The 20,961-nt window shown below is 40.7% G+C and overlaps 2 protein-coding genes across 3 annotated transcripts in view; both read right to left on the bottom strand.

The window, feature by feature from the left end:
• The window catches only part of LOC121185394 (ankyrin repeat and IBR domain-containing protein 1-like), a 33,387-nt gene extending 32,573 nt beyond the window's left edge, over window positions 1–814 (bottom strand). Inside the window, exon 1 of the mRNA XM_041043443.1 lies at window positions 667–814. The gene's annotated coding sequence lies outside the window, so the exon portion shown is untranslated. The remainder of the gene's footprint in view (window positions 1–666) is intronic.
• Window positions 815–1,858: 1,044 nt separating this feature from the next.
• Window positions 1,859–7,708, bottom strand: eomesb (eomesodermin homolog b). Of its 2 annotated transcripts, XM_041043445.1 has the most exons (7): window positions 7,488–7,708; window positions 5,340–6,051; window positions 4,969–5,123; window positions 4,516–4,637; window positions 3,895–4,050; window positions 3,523–3,584; window positions 1,859–3,248 (listed from the first exon to the last, which is right to left on the bottom strand). In XM_041043445.1, the coding sequence occupies exons 2-7, from the start codon at window positions 5,855–5,857 to the stop codon at window positions 2,462–2,464; spliced, it is 1,800 nt and encodes a 599-aa protein (XP_040899379.1). In that variant the 5' UTR covers window positions 5,858–6,051; window positions 7,488–7,708; the 3' UTR covers window positions 1,859–2,461. The 2 variants fall into 2 exon arrangements, with proteins under 2 accessions (XP_040899379.1, XP_040899378.1); XM_041043444.1 differs by lacking the exon at window positions 7,488–7,708 and having other exon boundaries at window positions 5,340–6,165.
• Window positions 7,709–20,961: the final 13,253 nt, after the last annotated feature.

Here is a 20,961-nt window from a genome sequence, read left to right as displayed (position 1 = left end):
TAGCCCCACACACTCAGAGGACAAGACGAACCGACAGTGTCCCACCTTGGGCAACACTTGTAAGCACCTGATCTTTGAACAGAGTTTCATAACCTGGTATAACACATACTAGTCGATTGGGTTACACTCCAAATGCATAACTAATTAACCTATGTGACAATAGTTAACGACACTCCCCCCGTAACAGCGCCAACAAACGACATCTAATTATAGCTTTATAACAGCTAGCATTTAAAACTGAAAAATCAGTTTGTTACTAAACTCCTTCATGCAGGCCTTTCCCAGTGTTGTGTTGTGTTTATCGTTTTCGCTAGTTAGCTCAAACCGATAGCAATGTGTTGTGTTGTGTTAATGAACAGTCTACGACTACGCTTTGTTACATTTCTGGTAAGTGAAAACATTCACCAGCCAACTGACCTTAGATAACGTTAGCTCCAAACCAGTCCGTTTGTTGAAAGGCCCAGTGTTAATCATAATACACAATCTTGCTTGCCAGCTGTGTGTTATTCAAAACAAAAAAAACATCATGACGCTAGCATCTGCGTTGGCTAACGTCAGTGCATACGCTAGCGGGTCAGTTAGCAAGCTAGCCCTGTTTCTAACCAAGTTAGCTAGCACAGTTCATAAACTCGTAATAAACAATGAGTAACAAGTATTTCGACTTACACAAATGGTGCATCTCGCTGTGGTAGACCTGACCTTGTGAACTGACTGTCAGTCGCTAGCGCAAGAAAACAGAGGCTTTTCTGGCTGAGTGAGGCAATGCTTCCCCATAAATAATGCGTGTACAGAGCAGTGATGTTGTTCCTGTCAACTGTCCGTTGACTCTCTGCTGTCTGCTAGTCGGGTTGCCAGGTTTCAACACAACCCCCCAAAACAGGCGGAGAAACATGACTCTTTTTTTTTTTTTTTTCCAAACACTAAATGGTGTCATAATGCTAATGCCAAAGCTAACTCCAAAGACAACGATATTAGTTAAGTTAAACTTAAACAATAAAGTTAAGTTTCATTGTTTGTATCCTTCACAATAATGTTACAATATATATTGCACTGGAAATGCATGATGCATGGAAATGCATTTTGTTTTAGGTCCATCGTATTTTTTTTACCTCCTTATTTATCCTAAATAAGAAGCATCAGAACTGTGCATGTTTGTGGCGCTACATGACAATAAGAATTGCATACTATGTAGCCTTATTCTATTCATATTTTTATTCAATGTGTGCCAGGTTCCCATGGACGGAGTAGAAATGGGATTCTTCAGAACAAAAATCTTCAATTTTGGCTGGTGGTTAAGAGGAGCCTGAAGTCAACGTAGTGTCAGAAGCCCTAAGTCTCCATCACAACTCAACAGGCTGCTGAGGTAAGTGGTTTGTTGAGGCTGTGAGTACCACAAATGAACACTAGAGTGCGGCAGAGTCCACGGAAACAAATCATACCTTTGGAAGGATATGAAGTTGTGCTTTGTAGCGTATCCCTTGAGTAGTCGAGTCTTAAGATGATTTAAACCGGTTTTGAGACTTGGCATTTGTTGTTCACCATAGAAAAAAAACAAACAAATTAAATAAAGTCTAAAAAGGAAAAGGTGGGTCAGGTCAATTTAAGTTCTTTTATCCTCCTTCACAACCCTGTGCAGGCTTTGATTCTTATGTGCAATGTACCAATCAAATTTTATAAAAGCAAAAAACAAAGTTTATTGTGAGTAATTATAGACATTAGTAGTTATAGAAACTGTGCATTCATATACAAAAAAAAAAGCTGAATTTTAAATGTACACTTCGGCCAATCACATGTAAGGTATGCTGTCTTTAAGGGCAAAAGTGTCTTAACTTGAAATAACCACTCACATACTCCATAGAACACATATGCCTTTTATTATCAAATATCTGAACATTGCAATGAAGGTATATACAGCATAGTATTCTCACATTTAAGAGTGCACAAATTTCATATCAGCAGGCCTTCAATAAATAATCTGTAAACACATAATCTAAGTGTAAAGCCAGATACAGTAATGTATGCAACAATGGAACATACATAATGCTGTTGTTTTGTTGTTTGTTTGTTTGTTTGTTTGTTTGTTTGTTTGTTTGTTTTTCAAAAATGGGGCAACAAATGCTTTGGCGCTTTCAGAATTGCAAATACAGAGTTACATGAATGGGATTTTGAAGAAATATATAGTCCAGGAAAACAGACAGACTTTAGAAAGACAAAACAAGCCCATATCTCAACGTGGCATTGCTTATTGTGGGGTACATCTCGTGACTCTCAGTCTCATTATTATAATGTGTTCTTGATATTTCCTGTGTCACCACAGAAGAAAAAAACATTTGCACCACCAAAGCAAATTCTGGGTATGTACATACCATTAAAAGCAAAATAATAGTTTTTTTGTTAACGGTGGCAGACGAAGAACAACCAAAATGACAACATAAGGCCTTTTTTTTCAGAGACAAATCATTCAAGGGTTTGTGTAAAAGGAGTAGTACGCTGCCATGCCTTTGGATGAGGGGGTTTCCTTGCTATAGGCGGTACTGTTGGTGGCAGCTGAGACCAAGTCCTCACACTTGATGTCAGCGGGTGAGTCCTCTGTGCTTGGACCACTAAGAGACAAACGCCTTCGTTTGCAGGCAGTGGAATAAGAATCAGCCTTGTCAAGGGAAAGAGCTGATGTCTGTGTCTCTGTCCACGAGGAGATCAGGCCTCCACTGCCATTCACCTCCTCCTCTATCTGTGGTTTAACTTTATCTGAGTCCTCTGGGAAACCAGCACTGGGACTGGGTCTGGGTGACCAAGGCAGACTCGGAGTGACCTTTCTCTGGTATGCTGCTCTGGGCCCCCACCCTGCAGACATGGTGGTGAAAGGAGAGTCTGGGTAGTAGCTGAGAGCGTGGGATGTTTGCATGGACAGGGATTTGATACCATAAGGAAGCAGAGAGCTTGAGTATTCACCCTCATAAGGTGTGAGATCTAGCTTGTTGCTGGTGCTAGTGCTGTTTCCCCCTTGCTGCATAGAGGTGACAAACCACCTCTGCGAAGCTCCGTCTTCGATCTGAGGTGAGAGGAGGCTGCTAGTCTGTGGTACAGCTCTCTCACTGTTGTAGAAGCGACTCTGGGGAGGGTTGTTGACAAATTGGTCCTGGAAGAGGGGCTGCATGGTGTAGCGGGCGCCAGGGACAATCTGGTGGGCACGTGGAGAGTCGGTTGGAGATGGGGTGAGGCGGTCATTCTCTGGAGCTGTGTACATCCTAAAAAATATGTGTACTTATGAACTTGAGGTCAAGAAAGGGTGATGTCTGGATGAAAAAATATGGTGTGAAAACATCTTTCGAAATGACTCAGCCCACTCATTTGAAATAAACAATTTTAAGGTGTTAAATTTAAAAATAAAATGCCTACACAGTAAGACAGTCGATGCAATATAACATATCATTTGGTTCATTTCTGTACTGTGAAAAGGTTATAGTGATACTAAATTTAAATGCTTATGAGCACTGCACAACAATGAAGTAAAACACTCACGAATCATAATTATCTCTGAATCCTTTGGCGAAGGGGTTGTGATCAATTTTCAGCTGTGTGATCTAAAAGAAAGCAGAACAGAAGAATAAGCAACGTACTGTAATATGAAGATACAGAGAGAACAAATGTAAAGAAGCACCATGTCTATTAACTACATGCACGTCAACCTATTCTAGGAAATAGCAGAGATAACATTCAAAATCGTTGTTCATATCCAATGGATGAGTTTCAGTGATTAGAAGCTACAAATGGGTAAAAAAAAATGTAACAAAGCAATTTATGCAGCATGGATACTGATCTGAGTAAAATAAAATAATAATTTTTAAAAATCGTATCATAGAAGAGCTGTAGATGGGGATGTTTCATGCTTACATCAGTGTTCTGGTAGGCAGTGACAGCAATAAACTGGGTCTCTGGAAAAGTGAAGCTCTGAGTCTTGTCACTGTTAATGTCCTCCACTCCGTCCTCCGTCACCTCCACGATGTGCAGCCTTGGCTGGTACTTATGCAGCGACTGCAGGACAATCATCTGCAAACAGAGTAGGAAAAAAATGCATCCATTAATTGTTAAAATTAAACACTTGATTTGTGCTAAACGGTTATTTTTCTGCCAGTGGTGTGGAATGACTATACATTTATTCCTACACTTATTCCGCCACCGACAATTTTATTTGATTAAAGTATTCGTTTGCACAATTTCTGCTGAGAGCAAAAAGCATCATGTTCTCCATGTGAACGCGGCTCATTTAAGCCTGCAATTTAATTTCCAAACGTCAATATGAAAACTGAAACACTCAACTGTGGTACGCGTAAAACTACTGAGGGTAATAATTACATCCAGTATATTTTACTTATTTACTGGGTATTGGTGATAATAAAAAAAAAACTAAATATGTCCAGTACGACGAAAATTATTTTTTGACATTTTAATACAGTTTGTTTAAATCTTCGGTGAGGATTAAAGGCCTTACTTCAGGGTTTATGTGTGTCGTACCTGAGAAGTACTGTGGCTGGTTCCTTTGTTGTTGGTGAGTTTCAGTTTGCTGAAGGAGATTTCTTGTCTCATCCAGTGGGCCCCTGTGTTTGGAGACTCTGGATGGATATACACTTTGTTCCCTGAAATAAAGAAATAAAATTTCCAACATCAAAATCCAGTAGCCAACCCCTACTAAACTGCTTAATAAGCTAAATACTGCGGGGGAGGCGGTTCAGATTGCACGCCTGTGTTTGCAAACCTATAGATTTCTCATGATAATCCGTATTTTGTTTCGAAATATATATTTTTTGCAAATATAAAAAAATCCGTCAATTTGATAATCTTACATTTTTCCCATTTCAGTTCTGTTATTTTTTTTTTTTTTTTTTTTTTTACAGCGTGGTAAACGATTCAATGAAAACTTCCAACAAGAAACTAAACTAAATACCAGATATCGACCTGTTTCCATACCTTGGCTGCTGCTGTCCGCCTTCCCACAGGTAACCCACTTGCCTCCTTGAAACCTCCAGTGGTTTGGATCCGCCAGCACCACCTCCACAAAGACGTTGTAGTGCGCTGTCAGGCTGAGACCAGCAATGTTAAAACTGAGAAACGGGAACATCCGTCTGCAAACACAAAACCAAAGCAAATGATCAGACAGCACTGAAACTAAATGCACTTCAAACATACTCATTGGTTATTGTCTAGCATTTATAATAGGCCGAAATCATTTTAATTTGACATCAGATTTAAAAAATCGTTCACTTGAGCTGACATACGTTTGCGTCCCTCGAATATAAATAAAAACATTCATCTAATCTCCGTTATTACTGCCATCTCACCTGCCCTGCTTGGTGATGATCATCTCGGTCTGGTGCCGGTGGAACTTGAGCCACAGCGGCCGGTTGCAGAGGTAGACCTGGGCCCTCATCCCCGGATCGGCGGTAGGAAGAGTCATACTGCTGAGAGCGGAACCTGAGCCGGTGTAGGGCGGGTAGATGCAGCCGGGGCTCTGTCCGAGGTGGTAAGTCGAGCTGAAGTGACTGCGACCGGCTGTGGTGGGAGAAAACCCCGCGGGAGGCAACACGGAGCCTAAGTGGAGAGATGAGGGGTACCTGCCAGCGCTGGACGGCGTGTAAACCGTCCCGCTGGGGGTGTAAGGGATAAAAGAACAGGGATTCGATGTCTCTGGGCATTGTTTGGGAACTGTCGGAGCGTACCGGTCAGCACCCAACCCGTGCTCCGTGTACCTGCTGCGAGTGGTCGGGTCATCCCCGTCCACAGCTGGAGACTTGCGTCTCTCATCCGCTGCTTCCTTCGTAGAAGAGAAGGTGCTGCTGTCAGCTTCACCGCCGAGCATGGTCTCTTTTCTGGTCTTTACTCAGTCGTGTCTAAGAGGTCGATTTCTTCCGTTGATCCCAGTTGACACCAAACTTCTCCAGGGATTTTCTCCCCCACACCTCCCTCCCTTAGGAGTCACTATTTTATTTCAGGACGTCTTCTGCTTAAATCGAAAACCCTCTTCTTCTCACTGCATCCACTGAAGTCAGGATCCTTGAGACAGAAAAAGATTAGGGTTGAGGACAGCCTTGGCTGCACATCTGAAGTCACTTACAGGCTACCTGAGTCACCAGCGCTTGAGAGGCCTGATACAAGTGCCAAACTGGGACTGTGAGCGTAAACGAAATTACACTGACATGGGTTGTGGAAAGTGACTGTCATATCAAAACAGAGGATCTTTGTGGGCGTTATCAGGGTGTGGCTGTGAAGTCTATGATATCAAACTTCAAATGTTCAATTTCGGCCATTGTCTTCTTTTAAAAATCCGTGGCTTTACTGCTTTACTGTAACTTCAAAAACAAGTCATCTTTAGCATGGAGCTTACTGGCATTTGCCATTTTCTTCTTCTTATTATTATCATTATTATTATTATTATTATTGCTAGTTTAGGATTATTACGTTTATTAGGTAAAGTATTCCATTAAATATAGAGTAAGGCACCATTTGCCTTTTTTTCAGATTTCAAATTCGAGAGACTACATCTGCGATGTGATTCAGGTTAATAGTTCAGTATGGATGCAATGCAACCATCAGTGGCACTGTCTGGTCAACATTTAAAAAAAAACGAGGTGAAATGATGACTTTTGTTTTATATGGACAATATTGGAGGGGAATCGCCTCGAGGTAAGAGCCCGTTTCCTGTAAATCATATGACAAACTTGAAGTATAGCACAGATTTCTTGGGGTGGCATTGCGGTGCAAAACTGAACTGAAATCTCGCCCACAGTTCTTGAGATCCGTGGCATATTTTGAGAGAATCAAATGTAAACGGCAAATTCTTCGGTTATAGTACTGTTTTTTTTTTTCTTTCAAACTCACATAAGCCTACGTCTTTACAAAAATAGCTGCGTGTTATTTATAAGATGAGCGAGCCATTTATCTTATAAATATATTTAGACTTTTTTTTAATATTGTGGACAAATGTAGTGACTTTCTTAGTAATAGATGTGGTGCTGTTAATCCTATATTATTATTCAGAGTTAATGAATTTGCATTAATTCAATTCTGATGCGGTTCTGTGTCCCAACGGGATACCCGACGTGAACCCGAAGTGAAAAAGGGAAATAGCCAATTATTTTTCCGTTTGAAGAAACCTGTGATGTTTCTTGGATCAGACAGGTCCGATGTGAGAATTGACAACAAACAAATCTAAACGACGCTGTTGAGAAAAAAAGGATATAGATATACCTCAAATATATCCGGTACATAGACAAATAAAATCATGTGGTTATGATTTACAGGAAACGGGATTCCCTGTAAATAACGCCAAAGGTTTCATTATTTGTTGGCTGTATTTTAGGGCAAATAACGTTTTCATTTGTCATTTATTACACTAAGAAGTATATTTAATTGGAGAGTGTAATAAAAAAACTTAAAGTATTCAAATTAATATATCTCATATAAAAATGTATTAAAACACATAAACTTACCAAAGCGATGCTTCCTCCTGCTTCCGTTTGCCAATCAAGTTCAAGACAGGCACCAAAAAATATTATAACTGAATTTACAAAAAATAAAAAAAAAAAATAAATAAAAATCTTAGGCAACGTCAAACGAGCGAAACAACCTGTGAAGCTGAGCCCATACTAACACATGACATCATGTTGTGTCTGGGGTCGAGGAGGGAGTGTAAGTAAAACCTGAGCCATGGAGGCGGACTTATCAGAGAGTGGCGGCGCACTCACGGCTTTCACCGCTGCTCGCTCTTTGTGGCCATGACGCACAGATAGCAGCCTATTATCAGATTTTCCTCCGATCTCCAGGGGAGGGGCAGGGGATCCTCGGCATCGTAGCCAAGGTGTGTAAGAGCGAGGCGGCTTCCCAATCCACCCGTGATCTGTTTCCATCCCATCATCCTCACAAAGACATCACTAGACTAACATTCCCATCAGGGCTCAGAGTGCGTCTGTGGGGGTCCACAGTGAGTTTATGTGAGTTACTGTGCCTCATATTGTAATATGACATGGATTATTTTACTTTCATTGTTGTTGAACACTACCGTGTCTATGAAACCCAAATTCAACACAAAGAGAAAAATAAATTGTGGTGGTGCTGATCTGGAGTTGGCCTCAAGATTGTCATGGACTTTTTAAAACTTTTACAGGGTTCCATAGACGGAATGCATAAAATCAACCATATGAAAATCGCTGCTCAAGTTCAACTTCAAGTAGCATCCTGGTAATTTCATGCTTCTGCCATTGTGGTATTTTTACCTACAGCTATATGCTGTGCAAAATGTGTCAGACTGTGAACTAAGAACTTGGAAAGTAAATGTATCTCAGTGACAACAATAAAGACGTCAAAGTAAAAATTATAAATACAGTTCTTTCATTTTCATGTCTGTGTTGCCACAATAGCTGCAGGCATGGAACTTGTCATGACTGAAACTCAGCCACATCACCTTCTGTAGCTGTGAAAGACTTGTACAGATATAGAATCGGTATGATTCCCTCCATTGTAAGTGCTAATGGGGCTGCAGAGTAAGGAGCCCATACTAGAGGAGCAACCAAGTCATGATAAGGGATTGTCATGAGAGGGCTGCGTGTGATTTTGTCACAAGTGTGCTGAAAAAAGTGAACACGCGATGGAAGAAAAAGATGTGTGTTGCCACTGTAATAGAGAAACAAAAGGGGCGGTTTATTCTAAATATATGAGAAGCTCAAACTGTTAACACTGGAACTCACGTACAATCTGTACAATGCTGATGAAATATGTTGCCCGTTTGTCACCCCCGATTTACAGTAAGGTTTGTCACAAAAATACATAGAATTCGCTGATAATTTTAGCCCTGCAAGGGGCCCATATGAGACAGTTTCCTCCTTGATACCTTCCACTTCTTCAGTTCAAAGAAAACCAGTTTCAGACTTTAAAATATGCTGCATTACTGTGTTAACGACACACCTTTTAACAACTTAAAGACCCACTCTCCTATCAAGACCAGACGATGTTCAGCCGCAGCTGCTGCATGCTTGGAGAAAAGTTTACATGACAAAGACAGTGAGAGGATTAGCGAAGCAGGTCGCCACCTCTGAAATAAACACACTGCACATCAAACAGGACAAATCAACTGTTTGGGTAAACTATTTGAGCAGCAAACAGTCTAAAGCTAATACACTTTTGCTGATTGCACTGATAAACTAATTGAGTTGTTTGATTCTTTCAGGAAGTCATGAATATAAAGTAAGAATTCGCAGATCTCGGTGAAGGCAGTTTCATTGGTCCTCGATTTACTCTGAACTAGCAGCATTTCCCCATGCCTGCCTGCAAACCCCTATGGCCACGTGCTTTGATGATAAAACCAATGAGTCAGAAGTGAGAATGTGTGTAGTTTTCTATTGCAGTTTCTATATAAGCCTCTTTTTGTCCCAGCAATGCAGGGGACAAATACTGTGGCAGCAGTGCACACTCACCAGCACAAAAATTCGCTGCATTCCCCCTCCTTCAGAAATCTCTTACAGTCCCCCTCCACTCAAAAAATATATTTTGCATGTTGTTCCTTGAATTGAATGTCTGAACTTAATTGAGCAGAATGAGGTATGTGCAAAGTTTGACACTAGAAAGGGTGTTTTCACATTCAGCTGCCGAAAGGGTAAAGTTTGTCTGAGCTCACCTTAAATCTCAGATTAACACGTATATGCACCAGCACTGATGACATGGCAAGCGTGGAGCCAGCCACAGCTCAACATGCCACTTACACAAGTGTGATGTGGAAATTTGAAACCTACATTACACTGAGAATCTAGACTTTTAAAAAATTCTCAATGAGGTAGTTGAACTTTTTGCGGAAAAAAATGAGTCAGACACAAATTATTACTCAAAGCAGAGATCATTTTTTGTATGATTAATACATGTTTGGAGAGAATCTTTAAAATGTGTTTTTCAGCATTTGCCTTGTACCCTGCTCTTCAAACACATACAGGTTTGGCCCCTTTGGTCATTGAATATAGCACTCCTTAATAATGAAAACATACAATTTCTAGCTTAAATCAGCTTATGTCACTACTAAAAACATACCTTTTTTATATAACCTCTATACATCATGTAATGCTGTTCGGCTGTTGCGTGTTTATTGGGCAGCCTGTCTGACTGGCCTCACTCCTCGCTCTGTCACACTCGATGAGCAGCTTCCCCTAGCTGTGCCTGCTTTTTGACACATCTAAAGGGCTGTTTCTGACATCTTGCCATCCTGCCGGTCACCTCTCCCGCAGTGCTCATGCCAGGCAGGAAAAAGCTGGTGACCTGGCCATCGCCGCCCTGCCCTAGGCCACTGCCACCCTGCTGGCAGCAGAAGGTCTGTTGGTCTGAAGCCATGCCAGGGACTCTGCCCGCCATGGCTTGTGATGTCACGACAGGCACGCTCTCAAAGGAGAGCTCTGATTGGCTCTGAAGGTTTGCCTTTCTCACTTCCTGGGAAATACCCTCTCAACAACTTACAGACGCACAAACCAAATTAATTATCGCTTTAATTGAATGCGGTCTCAGCTTTCCAGCCTTTGTGGTTGATCAGCTGCCTTCACAGATCATACAGAAAACCAGAAAGACGTTATACCCTTATGCGATGTCATTTGCATATGAAGAGTTTCATTTAAAAAAAAAAAAAAAGAAAAAACTTACAGTCAGTACATGAACATTTATAATTAAAATGTTTACAACTCATTGCTGTAATTAGTTACCACTGCATAAAGAACAGACTTCATTTGTCACACATTTTTCTTGCCAGATCAAAACTAAACTTTCATGCTCAGATGCACTTGAAGAGTTTGACAGTAGAGCATGAAAGTGACTGTTACAAAATAAAGAGAGAGAGAAGACAATGTGCAGTAGATGGTGCAGAAACTTGTTTATGATCAATGTAACGATGTACTATGAAAGGTACATTTTTACAGTGTATGAAGCCAAAATGGAAATATACGCTAATGCACACTGACATAACAGTTGGCAGCAAATTGTACAGCACTTTGGATAAAAGCTCTCCGGAAGGCAGCCATATCAAATCTTATTTCACAAAGTAATGTTCACCACTGACCGTTTTTACACCAGGGCTTCAAATGGCAGAAGATGAAGGCTTCCAGTGACCTCTTCCTCAATCCCCCCCCCCCACCCTTACATTTATGGTTTGATCCTGCATCCTGTTAAGAGTAGCAGCAGGAGCGGACCATCACATTTGGTGCTCAGCGTGGGGGCGGTTGGTGAGCTGTCATGTTCCAGCTATCCCATGGAGATACACTTCTGCCTCTCTGCGAAGATTTGGTGTTTTCTCATTTGCATTTGCTAATGAGATCCTGTTTGCATGACTTTATACTGGAAGACTATCTCTCTGAATATCTCCTAACAAATGCAGGAGGTGGATGAAGTCCTGTTTGTTTAACCTTTATTACCCAGTTAGTCCCATTAAGATTAAGGATATCATTTGCAGGAAAGACCTGGCTGAGAAAGTAGCATTTGGTACTAAAATAGCACGTTCAGAGACAACCCTTGTTAGTTACAATGAAATTGTACATATTTATAAGTGGCTCCCAACTTCTTTTCATTTTGGATTCTCAAATTTATGTAAATCAGGAAAAAGATTGGCACTTTGAGATATCACCTCCATTTTGAGTCACGATGGAGCAACAGTTCGAACAACTTCAAAGTAATACTGCGAAAGCTCTTACTCTGACATTCAACAAAGGCAAAGGACAGCTTAATGCTGTGGTGCTAACCTAGTCGAACCTTTGAAATTTGTCCAAACCGAAAGTAAAACACCTCCTTTTTCTTTCTTTTTTTTACTGTCAGTGTTTACTACAAGGGACAAGGGAGCATACCATTTTACCGATGATCAAGCCTCTTAGCATGCCCTCATGAGCTCACCCTGATCACAACTTCACACAAGAGTGTCATCTTCCCATAAGCTTTCTTCAGCCAAGAGCAATGATTCCCAAAATCACTTATCTGACGGGAAGTTGTGGAAGTCTAAGGCCAAAGCCAATTAGGGCCTGTTCAGAGCACTTCCTTGTTATCACCCAATCTGTACTGTTAAGAATTCCTGCCCACCAATCTGCCAGAGTCAGCAGCCCCCTGAAAATCAGTCACAATTTGATCTCAGGTCACAGTCATGAGCTAATGCCTTCATAAAACCAAGCTGATCCTCAAAAACAGTGATGCCTTTAAGGTCGAACAAAAACTGACAAGTGATAGAAGTGCACATTTGTGCAGGTTAAAAGCCTAAAAAAATAGATGGAGTGTCCAGACTCTGTGGCGACTACTATTCCTACAGAAGTGCTGCTGAGCAAGTCGTTTACATACGATTTTTTTTTTTTTATATACCTAGATGACCTCTGACCTCCCTGTGAAAGAAGGCAATCACTTGGAGAAATCCCTACAGGGTTCACTTGAGTATCCCATTATATAATTCACACAATACTGTATATAGTATATGTCGACTGCTCCCCCAGTGATATTTTAACAGAATAAATTTATTTCAGCAATTAAAATCTAAGTAAATCAGTCACTGTAATGTAACAGTTCTCTCAAAGAACAAATACTGTACACTCTTCGCATTGTTTCGAAGACTATCCCTTTGTCCAGTGGGGTGGAAAGAATATTTTCTGCATTATGTCCCCTCTCCGAGCAGATAGGACCCTGAGCATGTTTTTCTCATATGGGGAATCTGCTGACTGTGGTATCACGTTATGATTAACAATTTAACTACGATCCCCTTCTTTCCCATTGTTATTCCACAGATGACAACGAATGAGAGCAAAATGCCAGCGACGGCACACAGGCTTCATTAGATTCATTGATTGATTTATTGTTTTCCATGGTTGTAATCACTTCCCCCAAGGTAATTTGTAAGCTCTTTATGGTTCAGAGGTATAAGCCTGAGAGTTAATTAATCGGCTTTGTTTAGAAGTTTGGAAGTAGAAATGCCCCTCTGAATTGGTAACCGCTTGGAAGGCACAGTCTCTGTGACAGAATCCCTTCTTTACTGCAATAAAACATCAAAGCTAAGCCGGTAAACCGACATAATTATATCTGGATGATTTCTAGATGTTTTGCATTTTCCTTGATTCACATTTACCCTGTTAATTTTTTTCTTGTCAAATCCAAATTTAGGATTTGGTCATGATTCAGAAGACAAAATCTTCAGCATCTTGTTAAAAACTACAAAACAGTCACAAAAAAGTCATGGCCCAATCAAAAATCCTGCCATCGCTCACCAAACAACAAACAATATGACACTGCACAAAAGCATTTTCTTACCAAATAAGACTAAATTGTTAATGACATTGGCACACAGTTGATATTTTGAGGCGATTCAAACTTATAATAAAACAAATTTGTAACCAAAAGCATTTTTACAGTGTACTCTCACTCCCAGACCCATGTTGTGCTTTTATTCTTGCCCTTGCCACTTAAACCAGCCTTCCTCATCCAAAAAGGACAGACGTGATATTGTCTGTCCTTTGTCAGGCTTAATTGAAGTCCCGGCTTGCTTTAATTGGTATGTGAATGGGAACTGCTGTTTATGGGTTAAGTGCATCTTGATCAGAGCTTTAATCCAGTCATTAACAGAGAAACATGAGGTGTTGAGAGCAGTGAGGAGAGGTTGATAATTGAGAGGCTGCTTCCTTGCTCCCTGTGCTATGTGCGTGAGTACGTGTAGGCTAGGTGTATGTGCATGTGCATGTGTATGCATATGTTCACTTTAGGGGTGCTAGGAGTTATGCAGCTCAAACTGGCAAGACAACATGTAGAAGGAAGATATCTAGTCTACAACGTACTAGATAGGATTCAAAGATCAAAAATATGCCACAGTGCTTTCAGAGCAAAATAAAATCTGCCCTAGAAAAAAAAATCTTTATTTTAGACCATACATTTGTTTCCTGATGAAAATATATACCACTACAGATAGTAAAAATAGATTATTGTCTGTAAAACGCAACTCCTCCATACCCGCCCCATTCTTTCCTATTGCTCAGCTGTCAAATTCTCACTGAGTTTTTCTCACTGTATATTTTAGCACCTATCCCCTGTGTGAGGCCTGTGTTCTTCCGTACCCCCACTCTTGCACCCGTCTCGCACACACACACGTACACACACACACGTACACACACACACGCACAGAGCGTTGAATCAACGAGTCTATGTTGAATAAACATGCTGCTTTTAGATAGGGTCCTGATTTGCATCATCCTTTGCAAAGTGTATTTTTCACTTTTTAGAGTAATTTATTACAGACTTACACACACCTACTGATCCTATAAAAGCACTGTCAAGTGCTCACAAACCTCCAGTGCTAGTCACCTTCTCAGGGAGGATCATTGACAAATAAAATTACAAAAGTATACCCATTCATATTTTGTCAGTGGCATAGAGGCTGAGCAAATGAGACACTTAAATGAATTATAGTAGGCTTTGCTTTTACAGTTTTAAGGAACAAAAGTTATAAATAGCTTGAGTCAGTTCAAAGAAATGAAACTGTGAGTTTTGCAAGAAAGTTTACGTATTTGCAAATGTTTGTACATTTAGTTTTGCTGATAAAATGAGGATGTAGATTAAGAAAAATACAACTTGATTTGAAGGATTTAGAGATTTATTTGATTTGGGTCTTAATATTAATATTAGCTTTGAATCCAACCTCAAACACAACACTTGTGCCAACCTGTAAATAAATCAGTCAGTACCACATGTGTACAACATATTTCTCATTTGTACAACACCTTGCACATTGTGTGTGTGAGTGCTGTGTGTATTTGTGCATTATTTTAAGGTGTGAAAGACCTGATGACAAAATGAATACTATGGGCCAAGCTTGACCTCTCCCAAAGCTTCATCACACACGACTCTCCCTGTGAAAGTGTGAAAACATTTATGGGCCATTTACAGCACGAGATAGCACTTCCTCCCAGGTCAGTGGCTCACACACACACACACACACACACCACTGTCATCTTAACAAACAAGCAACATCTCTCTCAAGCGCTGTCCGAGATGAAAGAGGAAACAGCCCTCTTCTCCTCAGTATTTATTACATTGAATAGAATGAAGAAAAACAAAAAACAAGGATGGTTGAGAAGAATGTGGCTGCCTTTTGTGGAAGCATTTGAATAACTTCTCTGAGCACACATGCAGGAAGCACAGATTAAGACAAAAGTGTCTTTGGCATACTGACTATAGGACTGAAGACATAATGCTGTAGTCTGGACAGCGCTTTTGTACGTTTCTAAGTCACAAATGTAATTTTATTTGAGCACACACATAAGCACACTCTCTCTCTCTCACACACACACACACACACACACAAACTGATGCACATAACTCGTTACTTTTGAGATGTTATAAAAACTTCTCTTTTATCCATTAAAAAACTATCGATCTTGTGCTTTGCCTTCTCTACTTGATAGGTTTTTTTTCCTGTCATAATGGAAAGCCTCCCTGGCCATTTCTTTAGCCTATTCTTCATTTGGAGTAATTATAGATGGAGAGGTAAAAGATGTTTTTTTCCCTTTCCTTTTCTTTTCTGCGTCCTACCTATCTTCCCCTCTCCTGCTTGCATTCAGAGGAGCTCTCACCACTGCATTCTTATTAGGGACACGTCTGAAAGGCTCTCCGCAGCATGTGGTGTCCTCTGACCATCCGCTATGGCTGCTTTTTGTTGGCATTAACAAGCCAAGCAGCCAAGGATAGCTTTTCAACAGGTACAAACTTTTCCTTTTAGATAATTAACCGCATTCAGACACTCTGCGCAGTGTAGGCAATGTGGGTACAGAAACCTAGAGAGGATCATATTCTAGAAAAAAGGACAGAGAAAAGGGAGAGAGATGGAGAAAAAACTTGATCAAAAGACAAGATGTTCTCTTTGGGTGTTGTTTAGTGCTAGTGGATTCTATACCAAACTCCTATTCAAATGGTGTGGTCTTCATTTCTGTTCTCCTCGTCGTCCTCATCTCTGTCCTCTTCATCTTTTCATCAAGATGGACCATGTAATGAGGGAAAACTCTGGTCAATGTAGAGCGGTCAAAGGTTTGCTGCCTTAATGAATGAAAGAAACACAAGAAGGGCTGAATGCTCCCCCTCATTCCTGTTTGCCTCGCAGCAAAAGCCCCAGGATGCCTCCTGAAGAAGGCCTCCTCCATCCATTGCCGTCTCATCTCTTGTTAAAGGGGGCATAAAGCGAAGGCAGAGGGGAAAAGTAATTTTCTTCTCCTGTCTATCCATTCTTTTGGTGGGCTTCTTCTACTTTTTGCTGTGTACTTTCATAAAGCTTATAATTACCTAGGTGAGAGCCCCTCAAGTGAGAACGAATGGAGTCTTTGTACCCTTCTCTCTTCAGCCCTCTCCTGTTTCTAGGTAGGAGGAAGTCATATTAACATTTGGTCTTTCCCTTTTACAGATGCAGTGAGAAAGCCAGATGTGACTCTAAAAAAAAAAAAGAAAAAAAAAACCCTTTCAACAACTTAATTTTACAAACATATTTTCGGAATCACCTCCGAGCATGTCAGAACAGAACAGGACAGGAGGATAATCCAGTAACTGGATGGAGCTGTCAAACTTTTATGTCACATTGATCACCTTCACCCTACCATAATTAGCAGACTGTTGATTGTTTAATCATTTTTTTATGTGAGATGTACAGCGCTTTTGTGCAAAACAAGAGACTGAGAGAAATGTGCCATTCCTATTGTCTTGCTGCATTGTTTTTAAAAATCGATAGTAGTGTCAGAGGGGCCCCAGAAAATCATCACCAGTTTAGTGACCACCAGGCTTGGCAACAGCAAGATCTTTACTCACCTGGCAGCAGAGATCACTGGTTTAGGGTCAGCCTCTCTCCCTCTACCAAATCTATCCAAAACCTTCCTCCGCTCGCTCACCCCTCCCTCCATCCCTCTGACCTCCATCCCCAACTCTTCCGGCTGATTACTCCTAATGTAATTTTAATTAAAAACTGTGGTGTCAAAGGGTTTAGCCTGCCTGAGAAGCGGGTGCAGATTGTGGCACAGTGGCAGACCCCTTCACTTGCTTGAGAGGAAATGCATCCTGACATTACTCGGGTGGTGCCAACACAACCGGAGCCAGGTTAAGCAAAAAAGGCTTTCTGGCCCATTTAGATATCATTGTATAATTTTTTTTCTGAGGAGGTGAGCGATCTGGCCAGAGAAAATGGGATTTCAAAAATATGATTTATATCAGTTTTTGATCCTTTTAAATTTGAATTGTCTGCTTTTTACAAATAGATGTCAGATGATTTAAGACATGCTAAATACCATAATTTTGGTGCACACAGATTGCTATCAATGCTTCATACCTGTTCATGTTTAGCTACATACTGTTGTCATCATAATTAAAAAAAATATATCAGTGTCCTTCCTCTTCTGTGACACATATTGAGTCTGGTTAAAGAGAAGAGCTATATAAGCAAAAACAGGAAGGCAGAGGGATTGATGATGAGGTAAAAAGACAACAGAAGCTTCTGCTTACTTTACCATCAGTCATTCTAAAAAACTCCGTCAGCAGAATTTTTTAAATCTTGAGTCAAATAAATCAGTACCACAAGCCAGCAAACAGGAAAAGTTGAAACCACCAAGCTATGACTCATTCCTTTATCAAGATACACTTAGCTGACATTGACAATGATTGCCACTTTGAAATTTCACAGGGGTGACCTGAGGAAGGCGCCCCACAGCAGGACTCAACAGCAGAGGTCTGCCTGTAGGTTTGTAATCCCCTCACCCGAGCTGTTGGATTATCTGCTCTCCATCGACCCTGAAGAGGCTCCCCGTGGCTCAGGCTTAAACACTCTCTAAAATCTCATCTCCACACCCCATCTGCCGGCCAAGCGACGTCTTGGAAGTCACAGATATGGAGGAGTGGGGACTGAGGCAGCCGAGCACACAAGGAAATCTGAACACGCCTCCTCCCTCTCGCTGTGGCACCATGCAACAGAGAGACGGATCCTCGATGAAAACAAGCCTGGCTTTTGCATTATGCTCATCAAAATGACTTTAAGATTTATATTGTACTTTCCTCTGTGGTTTTCTGGAGACTCACAACTACAAGAGGCGTTAGTGTCAATGACCCTTCAACATTCTCTGACAGGGGCCTTGTTTTGTGGCCGTCAGTGGACAGTTGGAAGAGCTGGTGGTTGGCCCTGAGCAGTGAGGCATGTAGTAAGAGGGTTTAACTTTGCTAACCTCCTTCTGCCAGGTTCATGGGGCCCTGCTGCTCGGGTAATATTGGATCAATGTTGGGAGTCCGTGCCCCTGCCATATCAACCAGCACGATTCTTGGGGTAGTGAGCACTTCTCACTATAGAGCCAACTGGATCTGTTCGGGCTTAGATTCTGTATTATCCATGTTCCCGAAATTCCACAATATAGAAATTATGTGATTTTTTTCCAATCTTGTACAGTATTTTATAGACCAGAACATAGTTTCAAAGGCCCACTAAATTATATTTTTTATCTAATACATGACAGAAAAGGACAACAACATGTATATGTGGGCATGGTTGCTAATTAGTAACTGGGGATCAACAAATACTTCCCATGGTGTTAAGCTGACTGTCCAGATTGTACCACGTACAATATAATACAATGAGCATTTTTCTTTAGTAATGGATTTTGACAAAGCAGATCAGTTAGTAGAGCTACAAAAAACAAACAGTTTGAAGTGTTCACAGTTGGTGCTACCACTGGCTGCAGGTGAAAGGGGGAAGCAGGGCCTGTCTTTTTGGTTAAAAAAAAAAGAAAAAAAGAAAAAAATAACATAATGGATTAGGGACGTGTTTTCTTTGGTTAAGGTGTTTGTATGTAGTCATGTCATAGTCATGAGAACAGAGTTCAGTGGTTAGCCAACACTGGCAGAAAAAAGTAATATCCTGTCAGAGCAAAAATGCAGCCAGAAGCCAAAATGTGAAAACCCTATTACCATACACATGAAAGAGGTGCACATATTGTGTTTTCTCAATAGAGAAACCTACAATGATTTAGCTACGGTCTCTGCTCATGCACAGTAGAAAGTGTTTGGCCCAGCACACTGTGTATGAAAACTGCTGATTTGTTATTACAGTTTGGCTAATCTAATGGCTTTATTTTGTTCTTGCCGTTTTGTCTAAATGGCCGCCCTTATAATTGTGTGCCCACTTGCGTCTGTCAAGAATTGGACAAAAATAAAATATTAGCAAAATATTTGCCCAGAAAAATAAGGCTTTCAAACCAGCCTGACATCATCAAAGCATCAGATTGTAGCTTTTCTGTTGATTGCTTAGTTTATCATGAAAACGTAACTCATATATTATTGCTATGTTACCATTCACTGGATTTTTTGCAGAGGTATTTTCTTTGCAGGATGAAAAATATCAAATAAAGCCCATGTGTTGTGAAGTATTCAAGAAACATTAAAATATTGTTTTTCTCAGATTTGGTTCAGTGGCTGTGCAATCATTCAGATAAGCTCCACTTGGCCCTGTTGTGGATATTTGGCTTGTGCTGCAGTTTCGGGGCGTTCTGCTGATATTAAAACCTGCAGATGCCCACCTGGTGTCAGGAGGGATGGGAACAGAAGAGTGTGCTGTCTGGGAGGTGTTTGGTTGGGCTTGGAGATGAGTGTGCCCATCTGTCTAAGGTGTCTAAGTCTAGGGTAAACAAACAAACAAAGAAAAAAGCATGTGCATGTGTGATACCTTGCATTCTCTGTTTGTTGAGAGTCTTTTTTATATGGTAGGTACAATAGTTTTTTCTTTCTGGCCTTTGATTTGTAAATGAAAAGAACATGCTCCTCCACAGAGGAAAGTGGCAGCTTTAGTGTTGTAAGGTCAGAGAGCTGTGAGAACTTCAGGCAGACAGGCAGCAGAGTCACCAAGAGAACCTCTGCTGGTGGTGTGTGTGGGTGAGTGTGAGTTGTGAAGGCGCACTGGGTGTGTGTGTGTGGTTTGGATGTGGAGGTGGGTAGCTTATGCCTGTTTCTTACTCTTTTCTGTAGTCTAACTGCATGTGTGAAAATTGTCTTTTACTTAAAGGTGTGTGTGGGTCTGTGAGTGTGTACCTTTGATTGAACAGGTGGGGCCTCTTTGCATGGGATCTAGACAGCCGGTTTGCGACACAGCTGACTGTGGTCAGGCTTACTGTGCTCAACATGCAGTCTGGGGTGCAGGTTCAGATACATTGTGGTTGGATGTTGATGTACTTTCAGGAGTATTTTGTCACCATTTTATTTCACGGTTAGTTCAAACAACAGTAAATAAATATCAATAATACAAAACTTCCATGAAAACATTCATTAAATCAGTCTTGCAAATGTCAAGCTATAAATTTTCAGCTTTAACTGAAATGTTGAATTTATCCCCCTATGCTACATACATAGCCAACAGTTTTACTGCTTCCATCTGTAGCCTATCTCAGAATGGGAGACTAACATCAAATAAAGGGATTTATTACTAAATGTAAATTCAGCCATCAATAAATTTAGGATTTACACCAGTGCTTTTCCTACTGTGACATGTCAGGACAAAAGTTATTTTTAAATTACTTTTAATGGATTTCATAATGGTAATAGACAGGCATCATAATTTCCCCTACATTTATTCTAGACTAAAAAAAGGAATATATAATGCAGTACAACATCACAAAACACAGCCTAAAATTTTATGCATTATTATTTTTGTTGTTGTCATTGTTGTTAGTGTTGTTGTTTTTGTCTTTGCTCAACAGTTGATAAATGAAGAGGACAAAAAAACTGAAACTTTCAGCACTTCACTACAGAGATAACCACTGAGCTCAAGCACCGTTTCTCTGATATTACATGCTTTCCTATGGCAGATGTTCCGAGCTCTTAACACCGACGCATTTTATATACCTACATGGCTGCGTCCGTGTGGGACTCTGGGATTTGTAGTTCTTTTTTTAAACACCGCCCAACTACGTC

Source organism: Toxotes jaculatrix, chromosome 8 (assembly GCF_017976425.1).
Source record: "Toxotes jaculatrix isolate fToxJac2 chromosome 8, fToxJac2.pri, whole genome shotgun sequence".
In the NCBI taxonomy this organism is placed as follows: Eukaryota; Metazoa; Chordata; class Actinopteri; family Toxotidae; genus Toxotes; species Toxotes jaculatrix.
The sequence above is the reverse complement of the archived record's forward strand: the minus strand, read 5'-3'. Positions and strand labels throughout refer to the sequence as shown.